This window comes from Pongo abelii, chromosome 16 (assembly GCF_028885655.2).
Source record: "Pongo abelii isolate AG06213 chromosome 16, NHGRI_mPonAbe1-v2.0_pri, whole genome shotgun sequence".
NCBI classification, from domain to species: domain Eukaryota; kingdom Metazoa; phylum Chordata; class Mammalia; order Primates; family Hominidae; genus Pongo; species Pongo abelii.
In genome coordinates, this window is record NC_072001.2 from 62145514 (window position 1) to 62164213 (window position 18700).

The following is an 18700-nucleotide window of genomic DNA, read 5'->3' on the forward strand; positions in this document are numbered from 1 at the left end:
GATAAAACAACTGTACTTGAAATGCTATTATTTAAAAGTTTTACTATCTTATTAGTAAGATGTATTGAGAAGATATGTAAGGCCTGGCTTGGTAGTATGAGCATGTAGTTCCCGCTCCTCAGGAGGCTGAGGCAGGGGGATTGCTTGAGCTCAGGAGTTCAAGGTTGCAGTATGCTGTTATCACACCTGTGAATAATCCTTGTACTCCTGCCTGGACAACATAGTGAGAACCTGTCACTTAAAAAGAAAAAAAAAAAGACCGGGCACAGTGGCTCACGCCTGTAATCCCAGCACTTTCGGGAGGCCGAGGCGGGTGGATGACCTGAGGTCAGGAGTTTAAGACCAGCCTGGCCAACATGGCGAAACCCTGTCTCTACTAAAAATGCAAAAACTTGCGGGGTGTGGTGGCAGGTGCCTGTAATCGCTGCTACTCAGGAGGCTGAGGCAGGACAATCGCTTGAACCTGGGAGATGGAGGTTGCAGTGAGCTGAGGTCGCACCGCTGCGCTCCAACCTGGGTGACACAGCGAGTCTCTGTCTCAAAAAAAGAAAAAAAAAGAGAGAGAGGTATAGGTAAGGCTACTTATGATTAATCATAAAGCAAATGGTCTACACTGTAAAGCTATAGGAATGTAGTGAGTAAATGTTGGAATAAATCATAGTATTATATCTGCAAGTGATATGTTGAACGTCTAGGAAACAATATCAAGAACTTTTTTTTTTTTTTTTTTTTTTAACTGTTGGGAACACAAATAGAGGAAGGGAAAAGGTTTTTGGGAATGTGGAATATGTCACTCTTAAAATGGTCAGCAACCTGTTTTGTTTAGATAAACAGTGAATTAAAGTGATGTCTGAAGAGTAGTTAAATAAGTGGACTCATTCTGAAACAAAACTTCTTGCTTTGTAATATTTGTGAATGTTGTATAATGATTACACAAATATAAAACTTTGAAACTAGAAAAAATGCTGTGAATTTGAGAAAGGATAATTAACAATCATAAAACATAGTGGATTCATTTTTTATGATTAAGAGCTACTGAGCTTTGTGCCTTCTTGAAGAGTAAAGCATTGATTTGAAAACAGAACTTTTAGAAAATTGGTTTAAAAATTTGTCTTGCAACTTTTAAAAATTAGATTTGTTGAAAGTTTCCTTTAAGTACATGCTAACAAGGCATACTTTGAAAACATAGTTGAGTTATGGTTACCTAACTTCTGCCCTTGCTGAATGAATCAAAAGCATTAAAAATTGAAAACTCTTCTGTAATGAAACTAGAGAATGGCTGTTGCTCTATATCAGACTTCCAAGAACACCTTCCAGTAAAATGAAGTTTGTATTGAAATCTAAGACAAACTTTTTTTTTTTTTTTTTTTTCATGTGAAGTAGATGCACATCTCTAAGAGTAAGAAAGACGTGTATTCCTCAGAGGGATTTTTCAGCAGTCACTTTGAAACATAAAGATGTAGAATGAAGAAATGGTAGGAGCCATCTTATTAAGGACTTTACTTCCATATTTGATGGGAAACACAAATATGTAGCACAGGAATAATGACATGGGGTAGGGAGAGAGAGAGACAGTTTGGAAAAATGTTTACACCCTATTATGACAGAGCCTCCATATATGCAAATAATACTTACAAGTCAGTAAGAAAAAGGTGAATAATACAATAGGCTAAGCGTGTAAATAGATAATTCTGAGAAGAAATACAGGTGGTCAAGAAATAAAAGATTTTTCTCAGATTGGCATTTATTTTAAAAATTTAGTGGTAATGTGGGGGTAATCAGGCCTTCTTGTGTGCTCCTTTTTTTTTTTTTTTTTTTTTTTTGAGGTGGAGTCTCACTCTGTCGCCCAGGCTGGGGTGCAGTGGCATGATCTCGGCTCACTGCATCCTCCACCTCCCAGGTTCAAGCGATTCTCCTGCCTCAGCCTCCCGAGTAGCTGGGATTACAGGTGCGCATCAGCATGCCTGGATAATTTTTGTATTTTTAGTAGAGACGGGGCTTCGCCATGCTGGCCAGGCTGGTCTCGAACTCCTGGCTTCAGGTGACTCTGCTCACCTTGGCCTCCTAAAGTGCTGGGATTACAGGTGTGAGCCACCGTGCCTGGCCCTTCCTGTGTACTCTTGATGGAAATATTAATTACGGCAACCTTTTGGAAAGGGTATTTTTATCAACTGGCATCTAAATTTATTTTTTTCTTTCTGTCCCACAACTACTTACAGGAATTTATGCTACAGAAATGATCTCTATATATGTGTGTATACATGTGTGTAAATGAAAGAGTGAGTGCAGGAGTGAGCATATACACAGATATTTATCATAGCATTTGGGTTTCTTTTTTATCAGTGGGGATTTTGTCAGTACATTTTGGTGTGTTTATATAATAGAATGTTGTGAAGCTGTGAGTGAAGTTAAACTATAATATATATTGACATAAGAAGATATCCAAGATTATTCTAAGAAGGGAGCAAGTTGCTTGAGTAGTTGCTTGAATACTTTACTTGATAAAGTATTCATAAAAATAAAATACTAATATCTTTAAAAGTACAATAGGAATGTGTAATAGCAATATATGTTCAACTGCATGGTGCCTATGTAACATACTCAAAATATTTTTCTTGCAGATGCCTCTTTGACAAGGCCACTTCATCATCAAGCTTCTGCCTGCCCGCATTCTCATGGAAATCCCCCTCCTCAGACTCAGCCTCCGCCTCAAGTGGATTATGTTATTCCTCATCCTGTACATGCTTTCCATTCTCAAATATCTTCTCATGCAACATCTCATCCTGTGGCACCCCCACCACCAACTCACTTAGCCAGTACAGCTGCACCAATCCCTCAGCATCTTCCTCCTACACACCAGCCAATTTCGCACCATATTCCAGCCACAGCACCTCCAGCACAGAGACTGCATCCTCATGAAGTGATGCAGAGGATGGAAGTTCAAAGGAGGAGGATGATGCAGCATCCAACGTATGTTTTACGTTTTTAAAAAGAAAGTCAAGCTTGCTTTTTCTTCTGCTTCCATTGGTCTTTACAACTCTGAAATCCAACTAGGCATGGTGGCATGCACTTGTAGTCACAGCTGCTTGGGAGGCTGAGACAGGAGGATTGCTTGAGCCCAGGAGTTTGAGTCCATCTGGGCAACACAGTGAAATACTGTTTTTTTTGTTGTTGTTTTCTTTTTTTAAAAAAAGAACAAAGAACAACAACAAAAAAAACCATGAAGTCTTTAGAAATAATGTAACTTGTAACTATAAGCTGGGTGAGGTTAATGCCTGTAATCCCCAGTTGCTCAGGAAGCTAAGGCAGGAGGATAATTTGAGCCCAGGAGTTCAAAGCTGAGCTATGACTGTGCCACTGCACTCTAGCTTAGGTGGTAGAGCAAGACCCTGTGTCCTTTAACAACAGTAGAAAACAAAAGATAGGTGGCTGCAGTGATTCACACCTGTAATTCCAACACTTTGGGAGGCTGAGGCAGGAGGATCGTTTGCCCAGGAGTTTGAGACCCGCTTGGGCAACATAAGGAGACCTCGTCTCTACCAAAAAAAGAAAGTAGCTGGGTGTAGTGGCATACTGCTGTGGTCCCAGCTACTCGGTATGCTGAGATGAGAGGATCGTCTGAGCCCAGGGGGTCAAGGCTGGAGTGCAGTGGTGCATCCATAGTTCTTTTATCCTTGAACTCCTATGCTTAAGTGATCCTCCCATGATCATGCCACTGCACTGCAGCCTGGGTGGCACAGGGAGACCCTGTCTCTCCCCCTCTCCCCAAAAAAGTAACTATACTAAATCCTCAGTTCACTAAGAAATTGATTCTTTGCTAACCAGAACCTTCCCCTGCCTTTCCCTAAATTGTATGTGTTGAAAAAACAAGTTTATACCAGGTTATTTAGTAAAATCTGACCAGTTTTACCATATGACCCAGGGTAATTTCTTTATGCAAACCAATTAAAAAAAAATACCCAGACTGGTCTGATGTGAGCTAATCTTTTGTCTGTCTGTTTCTGCAATATCGTGTGGTAAAAATCAGTGTTAAAATTGATGATTCTGAAGAATAAGATCTAAAGATACCAAAGATTTGAATGTTACTAACAAGAGGGAAGGAAAGTATTAATAGAATTTTCAGTGAATGACAGTGAAAATATTGTACTTCAAGTTTATGAAAATCCTTTTTTTTTTCTTTTGAGTATTCAGGATCTGATTTTCATATTCAGATCAGCAAACTATTGGTCTAATTCTGCCTACCGATTTTTGTAAACAGAATTTTATTGGAAAACAGGTGCAGTTTTTCAGTTACAAACAAACTGAAAAAGTGTCTGTTGTTTGTGGATGTTTCCACATTACAAAGGCTAAGTTGAGTAGTTACAACAGAGAACATACGGCCTGTAGAGCTGAAAAAATTTCCCGTTTTACCCTTCACATAACCTGTTTGCCAAACTCTTGATCTAATTAATGATCCAGCTCTTGTGTAACTTTTTGTTTTACTTCTGTCATTTAAGAGTGTATCCCAAATCTCTGGCTGTTGCTGCCATTCTAATATAGTAACCTTTTATATAGAAAATTGCCAGTTTAACAGTCTTATCCTCCAGTAACTGGCAAATTGTTGTTTAGAATAAACATGCAAAATCTGCAATTGTGTTAAAAACTAATATAAAATAATTAGACTATAAAAATGAATCTTAGCTGGGTATGGTGGCACACACCTTTAGTCCCAGCTACTCAGGTGGCTGAGGTGGGAGGATCACTTAAGCCCAGGAGTTTAGGGTTACACTGAGCTATGATTGTGCCACTGCACTTGATCCTGGAGGAAGATTCTGCCTCTTAAAAGAAAAAAAGAAACAAAAAATGAATCCCTGAAACTAAGTTGTTTTTAGTGTCTTCTGTTAACTGACTTTAGGAAGAGAAGATACAGTAAACTGGGATGCAGAATAAAGAGTATGAATGGAGGTTGGGCACATTGGCTCATGCCTGTAATCCCAGCACTTTGGGAAGCCAAGGTGGGCGGATCACAAGGTCAAGAGATTGAGACCATCCTGGCCAACATCCTGGCCCATCTCTACTAAAAATACAAAAATTAGCTGGGCGTGGTGGTGTGCACCTGTAGTCCCAGCCACTTGGGAGGCCGAGGCAGGAGAATTGCTTGAATCCGGGAGGCAGAGGTTGCAGTGAGCCAAGATTGCCACTGTACTCCAGCCTGGTGACAGAGCTAGACTTCCTCTCGGGGAAAAAAAAAAAAAAAAAAAAAAAAAAAAAAGTATGAATCAAGCTAAATACAAGTTTCCTAGGTGTGTTAACTTGTATTACATGTGTTTTGAAAAAAAATGCCCAAGGTTAACATTTTTTTCTCTTAAACTTTCATCTGTTAAAATGGTTGAATGTCTTTACAATATAAGAGTAAATGAAACAAAATTAAGGTTTCAATTTGTCCTGCTTTAATGTTTATATACAATAATTTATTTGTGCCTGCAACATTTGTCTGGGGTATTTAATTTTTAAAAATTTTATTTCTATTTAATTCCTATTATTCTCCTATTTAAAATATCACTTGTAAAGAAGGTATACAAGATAATGTTAAAATTACCTTTTTCCTTGGATGATATTTGAATTGGAAGCATTGGAATAAATGATCAATTAGAATTTATGGAGGGGGTGATGGTTTCTTGATTTATTAACAAATAATTTTATATATTATAATTTATTGTTATAAAATTTATTTTATGACTAATCTATAGATGTTTATAGTATTAATACTAGGGATTTTTTTCTACATTAAGAAAAGAAATAACCAATTATTCAATTATTTCCAGTGGTCTTTTTGTGTTCTGTGTTTCCAGGCGGGCACATGAACGCCCCCCACCCCATCCACATAGGATGCACCCAAACTATGGTCATGGGCATCATATTCATGTGCCTCAGACTATGTCCTCACATCCTCGACAGGCTCCAGAGAGGTCTGCCTGGTCAGTATCTTCTTTAATTTCAAAACAGTGCTTCACAGCTTGTGGTAAAACTATTGGAAAAGATGCCTTGTGATTGACTGCTTTGCAGAAGGGTGATGTGGAGAAACCTAATCCCCACTTTAACTGTGAGACACTGCCTCTGGGCAGATAGCGGTTTGGAGAGGAAAGAATAGGAGCTGGGGCAGGGAACCATATTAAGCAGGAGTAGTACTTTTTTTTTAGGTGTTATTTTATGTTTAATTGACAAATAATAATTGTATGTATTTGGAGGTACAACATAGTATTTCAATACATATATACATTGTGGAATGATTAAATCAGGCTAATGGCACATTTATCACCTCCAATATTGATCATTTCTTCGCGGTGAGAACATTTAAAATTTTCTCTTGTCGCAGTTTTGAAGTATACGGTATGTTATTCTTCACTGTAGTCACCATGCTGTGCAGTAGAATATCAGAACTTACTCCTCCTAGCTGAAGCTTTGTACCCATTGACCAGCATCTCCCCTTTCCTCATTCACGACCCCCCACCCTCTCCCCGGCCTCTGGTAAACAGCATGCTACTCTCTCCTGTGAGTTTAGGTTTTTTAGAGTTCCCATGTAAGTAAGAGGCGTGGACCTTTTTTCCTGTTTTTCAGGGTTACCACCAAAGTTGACTCCCTCGACTGATCTTACTTTTCACATCTTCTTTATCTGACCCCCACCTTTGTACTCAGATTTGCTCCACCACCCTCACCTGCCATTGACAAGGGAAATTTAGCCTTCATTCTCCTAGATTTGTGGTCTTTCCTAGATAATCTAGGTGGGAGCAGATTTTCATTAAATTAATTTTCTGAATCCATTGTGTGTGGGCATTCATTGAGATCTTGAACCACAATGACTTTTGAGGCAGAACATAAAATGAGAATAAGTAAATGAAGACTTAGCATATAACAGTTTTTCCCCTTCTAAAATTTTGTTTGCCCTTCTTTTATAAGGTGTAGAAGAGTTTGCTATTCTAATTGTCCTTAATGTCAAAAACCAAGAGATGATATCTAGCAAACAAAAACCCAGAGAGCATCTGTAACATTCAGATACACCAAAAAAGTAAATTCTATGTTGTATGCTCCTCAAGTAGAATCAGACTTTTATCTTGGAAGGGAACTTCGTAGCCATATATTTCCTTCCTTTGTAAGATGTGAAACCAAGTAGAAATGCTTTGCTCCTCATTGTCACAAAATTTAAGTTTTTTGAGCTTTCAGTTCTAAAATAAATTTGAAATTATTAGTTAAATATTTTGGGCTAAATTATCTTTCCTCAGCTTTGTACGTTAAGAAACCTTAGATTACTTTTTTAAGTGTAAACCTAACTCCCCATGTCTGTTGATAAAAAAGAGACCCTAAGGAGGATTAAACTGTTCTCATCCTTTTGTCAGGGAACTGGGAATTGAAGCTGGAGTGACTGCAGCTACTTATACACCTGGTGCATTGCATCCTCACTTGGCCCATTATCACGCACCTCCTCGACTTCATCACTTACAATTAGGAGCTCTTCCTTTAATGGTAAAATGGAAAATTTTCAAAATTTTGACATGTTCTAAAAGTTCCTTTTCTAAATATTTTATTGGAAATATTTCACTATATTAGTTAATAGAGATGTTTTAATAGAATTTGAAAGTAATCTTGTTAGCTAAAATTGTGCTATAAAAAGGTATTAGATGTATTTAAATCTACGCATATAATTTGCATCGTAACATGTACTCTTAATGTACAAAATGACAAAAAAGTGTGGGGTTTTTTGTATACCAGGATACTCTTAATCCACTGTCAGGAGTATACTGTGCTTCAGTTATTTTGCCGTAAGTGGTAATAGATACGTTCTGATGCAGTCATACTTGGTTTTCTTTTTCCTTTTTTTTTTTTTTTTCCGACAGAGTCTCACTCTGTCACCCAGGCTGGAGTGCAGTAGTATGATCTCATCTCACTGCAACCTCCACCTCCTGGGTTCAAGTGATTCTCCTGCCTCAGCCTCCCAAGTAGCTGGGATTGCAGGTACGTGCCACCATGCCTGGCTAATTTTTAATAGAGATGGGGTTTCACCATTTGGCCAGGCTGGCCTCAAACTCCTGGCCTCAAGTGATCTGCCCACCTTGGCCTCCCAAAGTGCTGGGATTACAGGCTTGAGCCATGGCACCCAGCCTGATTTTCTAATCTGCAGAAAGATTATACTAATTCTCTACATCTGATTTAAGCAGGTTCAGATTTTATAAAGTGCTAAAGGACAAGTTCAGCAAAACATACATTGCGTTTGCTGTTTGTATTACATACTTGTTATATAAGTGGTACAGAAAAGGGAATAGTTTTGTGTTGTTGTGGGTAGAGGCACTGCAGGAAGGCTTTCAGAGAAGCTTTCTGGTACATGTGACTTCTAAGCAGACTGGATTTTGGAATGGTGCTCTTGCAGAGGTTACAGCATGTAAAGATGTAGCAAATAGCACAAGCCCTGGGAACTCCAAGTAAGCTGGTGTTTCTAATTTTAGGAGTGAGGGGCAGGCAGCAGTGAGAAATAAAACTGTTCTACCAAGAAACTGGAACTCAGGAACCATTGAAGGGGAAATGTCCTTATCAAATTTATGATTTTAGTGTTATTTAATCCGATTATAGTTAGATCACCTCCTCAGTTATGTGGAAAAATAGATTTAAATGTGGGAAATCAGTTAGGACATTATAGTAGAGGAGGTAAATATTGATGAATGCCTGAATGAAGGCAATTGTAGCTGGCATAAAAATGATGAGACACATTTGAGAGATATTTAGGGTTTGGGTGAAAGGGTTAGGTGAGTTAGGTCTTGGATGTACTGAATCTGTATGAAAGTTGAATGTCCAATAGGAAGTTAAGCCTATGGTCTGGATTTCCAAAGATATTTGGGTTAAAGATATGTTTTGATCTGTCAGTATATGGAGGTAATGAATCCATGGAAGAGGATTAGGGTTTTTTGTTTGTTTGTTTTTTGTTTTTTTTTTCCAAAGGAAATTGTTTTATTTTTTATTTCAATAGGTTTTTGGGGAACAGGTGAATATGTTCTTTAGTGGTAATTTCTGAGATTTTGGTGCACCCATCACCTAAGCAGTATATACTGTACCCAATGTGTCGTCTCTTATCCCTCACCTCCTGCCACCCTTTCCCCAGAGTCTCCAAAGTCCATCATATCATTTTTATGCCTTTGCATCCTCATAGCTTAGCTCCCACTTATAAGTGAGAACATACAAGAAAAAAAAAAAAATTCCTATCAAAAAGTGGGCTAAGGACATGAACAGGCAATTATCAAAAGAAGATATACAAATGGCCAACAAACATAGGAAAGAATGCTCAACATCACTAATGATCAGGGAAATGCAAGTCAAAACCACAATGCAATATCACATTACTCCTGCAAGAATGGCCATAATCAAAAAAATAAAAAAATTTTACGTGTTGATGTGGATGTGGTAAAAAGGGAACACTTTTACACTGCTGATGGGAATGTAAACTAATATAACCACTATGGAATATAGTGTGGAAATTCCTTAAAGAGGATTAGGTTTTCAGGAAAAATGTGCAGAGTGACAAGAGGGTGAAAAAACCTTAGAGAATGACTATACTGTATTTAAATGATAATACTATGCTTCGAACAAAGGATTCTGAGAACTGACTTGAAATGTTGAGAAACACAGTTAAAATAATATCAGAAAATACAGTTAACCCTTGAACAATGCAGAGGTTAGGGGTGTTGACCCTCCTCACAGTCGAAAATCAGAGTATAACTTTTGAGTTCCTAAAATCTTAACTACTAATAGTCTATTGTTGATCGGAAGCCTTACGACTAAAATAAACAGTTGATGAACACATATTCTGTATGTTATAAGTAATTGATAATGATAGTCTACAATAGATAATGATAGTTTACAATAAAGTAGAGAAAAAATGTTAAGAAAATTACAAGGAAGGGAAAATATATTCACTATTCGTTAAGTGAAAGTGGATCATTATAAAGGTCTCCTTCCTCATTGTCTTCACATTGAGTAAGCTGAAGAGTAGGAAAAGGAGGGATTCATCTCGCTGTCTCTGGGGTGGCAGAGGTGGCAGAAAATCTACATGTAAGCAGACCCATGCAATTCAAACCCATTTTATGTTGTTCAAGGGTGAACTGTAATATGGTCAGTATGGTGTCATCGCAAAAAAATAAAGTTTGAAAAGTGTTGAAAGCATTTGGCAGTAGAGTGTTTATTGGTCTTTTGTGTCAGAATGGTTCAGTAATGGTGAGTGATGTAGATGGGACACCTCTTAGATTACATATGGTAAGGAAGTGAAAACATGGAGACAGTGAATATAGCCTTCTTGCTTTATAAGCTTGGCTGTGAAGGGAAAGTGAAGGAAACCCCTATTTGGTTGGCAGTAATTCCAGGATTAGTAGAGAATTTAGGTTTGGAAAACCTTAAGGTATTTTTAGGTTTAAGACAGAAAATCATTAGAGAGGAATTGTTTAAAGATATTGAAGAGAGGCTTGGTGGGGAGTAGTGAAGTAAGCATGACCCAGGGTGAACAGGTGAAGGGAGGAGCGGGTGATAAGGGTTGAGTTCGAATAGGAGAAAAGCTTATCCATAAAGGCTGGAGGAACGAGAGTAGGGAGGAGAGGCTTTTCCGGGTAAGTGAAGATTTAGATAATTTGGGATGCAGGAGTTCCTTTCCGATTTCTTTGAAGATGTTTAGGAGGTTGGGTTATCTGCTGAGTAGTAATGATCTTGGTTATAAGAAAAGTTTTAAATAATTTAAGTAATAGGCTATTGAAGGTTAAAAGTTATTGCTTATTTATTTTAAATTCTTTTCCACATATGAAGTGTCTGTTAAAGCTATAAATTCTGCTTAAAGTATGTTGTGATTCAGTGTAGGCTAATTAAAAAGTAATGTCAGAGATTTATTTATAAAGATGGAAGAATGGTGCTGTATCTCAGAGTATGCATGACAGTTATGATCTATACAGTTGCTGCAAACACTGAGTTAGCAAATATGGGACCCTTGCAAACCTCTGTTCACAACTAATCAGTGTATAACCTTTTTTATGTATGTTTCTGCTTAAAGACAACTTTAAAAAATATTGTAGAATTATTAACATTGAACTCATAGCCAACAACACTGTAACTCATGCCTGAATGAAACTTCTTCTCTCCATAAGGAGTATCACAGCCTTCTTTGCTTAGGAACACTAGACAGCACTTCAGCTTTATGCTTGGGCGCCATTTTAAACAACACAATCACCAACAAAAAGCACAGAACTGTGAAAAACGTGGCACTAAACAGACTCCAGACAAGACACTGGTTTATAGTAGGAGCTCAAATACGGCAGAGCCCTGTTCTACCTCAGCTGGGGAACAGAGTTGCATGTTGGGCAACTCCAATTTTTTGCCACCGGGCATATCCACAAATGACTGTGAAAGCACGAGTGTTGATTATGAGGTTACAAATAAATTTTAGCCTGTGGGTCAGTTCACACATATGTAATCCATAAATAATGAAGATTGACTATAACTAACAAAGAATTAGAAAACAATGTTAAAAGTTTCCCTAATAGAATCAAGCAAAAAAGGCATAGGGTACTTTGGCTGTTAGGAACCTTAACAGAAATGAAGTAAAAAACTTACCTTGAAGTGAAATTTTGTTGGAAAATTGTGTGCATTTTTTGTTGTTGATTTAATAAAGCTCTCTGAAATGGACAGGATCTTAACACAATTTTACTCTTTTCAAGTTCGAGCTACTAAGAGCCTCAGGCTTAAGTTTGGGCATTTTGGAAAGTTAGGTTATATTTTAAGAGAAACCTAAACCTGTTACAGAATGCTTAGTTGGAGTTATGTATTCTTATTGAAGTCAAATTTTATGAGCAGTTGAATTGAAAACATTGAAGGTCTTGAATTATTCAATGTTAACAGTAAATCACAAGTCTATTCTTAAATTTGATTTAGCCTATCTCTTCTGTTGAAATAGGTTCCTGATATGGCAGGCTATCCTCACATCCGTTACATATCATCAGGATTGGATGGAACATCATTCAGAGGTCCTTTCAGGGGCAATTTTGAGGTATGTAATAAAATAAATGAATATGTTTGTCGCAGTATCTTTAATGCAGAGAGAGTATATATATACTACTATACACAATTGTGTGGGACTGCTACAGTGGCTGGGAATCACGTGATTTTCTGATGTTGCTTCTGGGAGTTACAGAAATATTTGTAAGTAATATTAATCTTAGGGTCAAAAGTTACCCAAGTATTTAAAGATGAGTAAATGAAAATATCTAATATAGAAGAATATAAAAATGTATTAAATCAATATAAATGTCACATATATAACTACACCATTAAATGTGGTGGGGAACGTAATGTTTTTGACTCAGCTAAATTTTTAGAGAAATTGGTAGAGAAAAAGAAACTTAAGTAATTCCCTTTGTAGCTAAATGTCTTGTTTTAATTTTCAGGAAGAACAAATCATTCGAATGGGATTTAAAGTTTTGTTGTGGTTTGTTTGTTTGTTTGTTTGTTTGTTTGTTTTTAAACGGAGTCTTGCTCTGTCACCCAGACTGGAGTGCAGTTGCGCAGTCTCAGCTCACTGCAAGCTGCGCCTCCTGGGTTCAAGCGATTCTCCTGCCTTAGCTTCCTGAGTAGCTGGGATTACAGGTGCCCGCCACCACGCCCGGCTAATTTTTGTATTTTTAGTAAAGATAGTGTTTCGCCATGTTGGCCAGGCTGCTCTCGAACTCCTGACCTCAAGTGATCCACCCACCTTGGCCTCCCAAAGTACTGGGATTACAGGCACAAGCCACCGCACCCGGCCCCTGTTGTGTTTTTTTAATGTCAGTTTGGAAGTTGGAGTCAGTGTGACTTAGAACTATTGTTTGATTTGGTTCCGTGATTTACTAGAATGATTTCATCTTCTCCATGCATACATACATACTGACTTACGTAGTACCATGTGGTAATATTGTTGTAATTTATAAAGATAACTTTTGCTGTACAATTTCAGTTGGCTGAGGAAAACATGATAAACAACCATTTGCCTTACTGTGTATGAGAAACATTAAGTCAGGCATGGTGGCTCACACCTGTAATCTCAGCACTTTGGGAGGCCGAGGTGGGAGGATCACTTGAGGCCAGGAGTTTGAGACCAGCCTGGGCAACATATAAACTGTTATATATATACTTATATATAAGTAACCACTTGTCATATGTAAGTTTTTTTGAACACTGTATTTATATTGCAAGTTTCTAAGTATGGAAGTTTATTTCTCTTACAATGTTGACAGTACTGTTCAAGGAATAATCATCTTGGCTTTTACCAGTCATTATTGTTCACTTTCAGGAACTGATTCATTTGGAAGAAAGATTAGGAAATGTCAATCGTGGAGCATCCCAGGGGACAATTGAAAGATGTACATATCCACATAAATACAAAAAGGTAAGAATTTATTCTATGAAACTTCTGGAGTGTTACTGAAATGCATAAATGTAATATATACCCTTTTTGAATTTGTAGACTCTAGCAATGACATTTTTATTGAAGGTAATACATACATATTGTTTAAAAATTTTGGAAAGCATAAAAAATATATACTTTGCAGTTTTTTACTCTGCAGACCCTAGTCCTTCTTCCCAGAAGTGAAATCATAGTTAAGGATTTAGATATTCTTCCAGATATTTTTTAGCATTTTCTAGTAATGTGCATGTATATTTTTGTCTACTTTAAAAAAAACACAAAAGGAGATGATAACCACATAGTTTGCAGATTGCCTTTCATGCCGTATCAGCTCCCACAGATCACCCTTATTATTTTTAATAGCTTATACAGAATTCCATGATATGGCAGTACTGTAATTTTTTTAACTAGCAATTTATTTTGACAGACATTTTATTGATGTGTGTTTATTCTACTCTACCCTCAGTTGCTTGTATAGCATTATACAGTTACGGGGTAGACATGTTAAATACGTGTCTTAAAACAAACCATGCTCAATACCAACGGTCCCCAACCTTTTTGACACCAGGGACCAGTTTTCATGGAAGACAATTTTTCATGGATAGGTGGCAGAGGGGATAGTTTCAGAATGAAACTATTCCACCTCAGATCATCAGGCATTAGTTAGATTCTCCTAAGGAGCATGCAACCTAGATCCCTCACATGCTCAGTTTACAATAGGGTTCACGCTTCTATGAGAATCTGATGCTGCCGCTGATCTGACAGGAGGCAGAGCTCCGGCAGTGATGCTCGCTCACCTGCCACTCACCTGCTGTGCAGCCGGGTACTGGTTTGCAGCCCAGGGGTTGGAGACTCCTTTATACTATGTAAAGAATAATCATAAAGTGTGAAAATTACTATTCTCTGTATTTTTCATCTATTTTCAAAGAGTATTGAGGTATTACCAGTACATTCAAGTTTTCAGCTGTCCAAGTTAAATACTGTAACTAATGTTCATTTAAATGGATGTTACTTGAAACATTCACTAATAAAATAAAACTTATTTATGCTCATGGTAGGATAAAAATAGTTTATATTGTTTATCATTCTCATTGTGGATTAAAAGTAATAGCTTTCAAGTGAATGAATTTCTGTTAAATTTGATTTTGCTTTTGATCCCAATTATTAGAGGGTCTTAAAAATATACTTAATTGATGATAGTCACTTAATTCATCCATTTATTTATGACAGTCTTACCTGGGAAAAAAGTGCGGGTGAATATGTGGTTTTGTTTTGTTTTGTTTTTCAAATAAACACAGACTTTACTCAGTTGTTCAATAATGTCATCTCTACTAATAAGGTAACAACTGATTGGTTCTCACAGAGGAAACTGCACTGCAAACAAGATGGGGAAGAAGGGACTGAGGAAGACACAGAGGAAAAATGTACTATCTGTTTGTCTATTTTAGAGGAAGGTGAAGATGTGAGGTAACTAGATATTAATTATCTAAAATCCATTGTCAAAACTGTACATGGGATTTTATTTGAAAAGTAAATTACACCAGGCACGATGGCTCACACGTGTAATTCCAGCACTTTTTGAGGCCAAGGCCAGAGGCTCTCTTGAGGCCAGGAGTTCGAGGCCAACCTGGGCAACATAACAAGACTCTGTTTCTATAAAAAAGAAAAATAGTACAATTATTTGCATGTGATGGTGTGCACCTGCAGTGCCAGCTACTCAGGAGGCTAAGGCAGGAGGATGGCTTAAGCCCAGGAGTTTGAGACTGCAGTGAGCTTTGAGCACACCACACTGCACTCCAGCCTGGGCAATAGAGTGAGACCCTGTCTCTGAAAAAAAAGGATAAAAGTAAACTGGAAACCAAATAAAGATTATTCTTGGCATATACTATTACCAATTTCTGGCACATAGAACTGGTTTCATCTAGCGAGTGAAACAATAAAAGATTAAAGTCTCTATGTTACCAACATGGGAGTAGGAAATACACTTCCTGTTGTAGAGCCACACAAGGTTTGGCCAGGGAAATTTTGTAGTCAAAATTGTCTTCTGTAAATCTTGCAGAAATGAGAATTTGAGAGGCTTTGGAGGTCCTAGAAAGTTATAATGTGTTCTTCAAAACTTAAACAGGGATCCAGATTAGCCCTATGCAGTCTGTTTTACAGCATCTTTTTTTTTTTTTTTTTCCTCTTTTGGGAGATGGTCTCCTTCTGTTGCCCAGGCTCAGGGCAGCAATCTCAGCTCACTGCAACCTCCACCTCCTGGGCTGAAGCGATCCACCTACCTCAGCCTCCCAAAATGTTGGGATTACAGGCGTAAGCCACTGCACTCGGCTATAGCATCTTGTATAAACTGGTTTTGTCATAAAATTTCCTCTAAACTAGTAGGACTATTCCCTTTTTGCACCTTTGTTGTTTAGAAAATGTTAATATGTTAACCCTATATTAATTTTAGGCATTTTCTTTGTATAATCACTTAGGTAATTGTTTTCTTCCTGTTCTTTTTTTTTTTAATGTTAACATAATGCCATATGAAACAGGTTCTATATCATATATAACAGAACCGTGTAGTAATATTATTGCCCTAATTTATAAGGATAATTTTGTTGGACCTCTTCAGTTGGCTGAGAAGAAAATTATTATGTACCATACGACAAATAAGGTTATTTGCACACTGTATTTCTAATGAAGGTTTATAAATTTGGAACTTAATTGCTTTTACAATATTGACAACTGTTCAAGGAATAATTGGGATACTTTTTTAAGCTATTATTTTAACTAGATATTAGGAAGTCTGAAAAGTATATAAAAACTCTTTAACAGTGGCTAGAAGTAGAAATGGACACGAGTCAGTAACTTTTATCCCACTGTTAACACTCAGATTTAATGTTATTCTGTCTTGCTTGGGGGCTTTATTTCTCAAGTTCTAATTGGTAATTTGGCATGATGTAAACAAACTAAAATCATTACATCTCCTTTTAACCTACCTATTAAACAGTAGCACAATATCAAGTGTATATAACAATTATTCCATGAAAAAAGTATTACTCACCTTTAATCAGTTATGTACTTAAGTTTAATGTGTAAAGATATTCTTGATAGAAAATAACATTGCACAGTAAGACATTTTTTAGTGAGGAAAGTGTAGTTACTATATATTTGACACATGAATTGTAATGTTTTTGAGAGAGAATTAAATGATGTAATAAATATATATTTGAGATAATATGTATTTTTAAAGGGCATTACAAATACAGTGATGATTTGATATTTAAAAATATATTTGCAATATTATGTGACAGGTAATATACTACTAACTCCAGGGCACTGGCAGCTCCTGTACCAAAACAAAACTGGAATAATTGGCAGTGTAATTTGTGTTCTTACAGTTTTTAAGATTTTATATAATTTGATCCTGTAGCTTTGAAAGTTAATTATCTTGATCATTTATATATTACATTGCCTAGAGTGCTAATTTAATCTGTGTGTTTTTTATAGAAGAGGAAGATGCTTAGTACCTTCAAAACATTATTGAATTATTACATATATAATTTGTTTACTACATACAATTATCATAAAATTAATTTTTGCTTTTTGTTTTCTTGCCAATAATAGGCGTCTTCCATGTATGCACCTTTTCCACCAAGTGTGTGTTGACCAATGGTTGATTACCAATAAGAAGTGCCCCATATGCAGAGTGGACATTGAGGCCCAGCTCCCAAGTGAAAGTTGACACCATGTTTCAGAACTCTTGCCCTCCCTCTTATTCCCATCCTTCCTGGTACTGCAGTCAACCAAAGATGGCATGACTTACCTGCGCAGATTTGGAAGCATTGAACTTAGAGTGCTGGCTCTGCTATATGGTACAACTAATGCTAGACCTACAGTTTATGTATACAGTTGATTCTGATGTATTTATAAAAGCTTTTTTTTCTAGATTTGACATTTTTCTGTATCATTTTACTGTATTTTTGCATGGTTCCTTGTATTGCATTTCTTTGCACATATTATGGGCTTGTGACCCTAAACTTGCAGGCAAGGTTAGCTGCTTTAGTAAGTAGAATTTTGTGGTCTTTTTGTTTTTTACATAGTACCAAGCCTTGATAATTATGACTTTTTTATCCATTACTAACTTTTAATTTAATCAATCATGTACCTTAGTTTAATGTATAAAGATCCTCTAGAAAATGATAATATTGTGTATTAAGACATTCCTTAATTAGGACAAAATGGCTGCTGTATATTTACTATATGGAGTTCTGAGTTAAATACCATCCTTAATACTGGGAACAGAATACAACCCATATTAAATCAGATGCAGGTGGTAGTCACATCACCAGAGTGATCAGTATAAATTTTCTTGGTGTATCCTTTTCCTTTCAACACAGTGCAGATAAGAGTTGAATATTGATATCATACATTTAGACTGCTGTTCTGATTGCATTTATCTTTTTCCTACATCATTTAGAATTTTATTTCCCTGATTCAGTTTTTGCTGCTGTGAAACAGCTCTGATGAACACTAAATATTAATTTCAGTTAGCTAGATTGTACATACTTGCAGATTTAACAAAATTTTAGGGAAATTGAAAAAGACATGTAGAATTTGTTGTCTTCTGCTAAGCACGAAAAGTTAAGATATCTGCTTACGTTGATTTTGTAGACACATTAAGTCAAGATTTGGAATTTAAGTCACTGGCAGGTATCTGTGCATTCATAGAACTTCTAAAGGTCCCAGGATCACTTTTAAGGGATTTTTATTAGTTTAAAGATAAATAAAGTCAGCTGAATCTACATGTCTCTTGTTTTATTTCTCTCTAAACTTGAAAACAGTAAATCTGCAGATACTGTGAGGCACAAATTATACTGTCAACCTACTGTTGCTATGGTTATATACTCCCACTTCATACATTACCAAGAGTCGATCACTGAGTTAAAATTTTTAATTTCTATAGTTAAGATTTACTGCATAATATAGAATATAAAGTTAAGTTAACATACTAACATTTCTCCTTTGGAGGAAGTTTTAATCTACTTCAGGATGCATATTATTATCAAGATACTTTCATATACAGGATAGCCTAATTTTATTTGTTTAAATATGCTTAATATGCCCCAGATTGCAAATGCATCCAGTCAGTAATATCACTGTCTGTATGTGGAGGACATGTTCCCATGGATCATATGTGAAGATGTCAATAAGCTTGCATTAAGCCACCTGCTTTGTAAGTGGATTGATTAATAAATAACTTATATTTCTATTGTC

At 36.6% G+C, this 18700-nt stretch overlaps 1 protein-coding gene across 15 annotated transcripts in view; it reads left to right on the top strand.

Moving 5' to 3' along the window:
- Nucleotides 1–18700, top strand: part of RNF111 (ring finger protein 111) — a 112458-nt gene extending 93758 nt beyond the window's left edge. For 4 of the 15 annotated variants that reach the window (XM_024232102.2, XM_024232104.2, XM_024232103.3 and 1 more), the window contains exons 8-14: nucleotides 2622–2970; nucleotides 5805–5957; nucleotides 7374–7500; nucleotides 11957–12049; nucleotides 13328–13423; nucleotides 14781–14908; nucleotides 17051–18700. In XM_024232102.2, the coding sequence (XP_024087870.1) occupies nucleotides 2622–2970; nucleotides 5805–5957; nucleotides 7374–7500; nucleotides 11957–12049; nucleotides 13328–13423; nucleotides 14781–14908; nucleotides 17051–17168 (1064 nt within the window). In that variant the 3' untranslated portion in view covers nucleotides 17169–18700. 15 annotated transcript variants of the gene reach the window in all.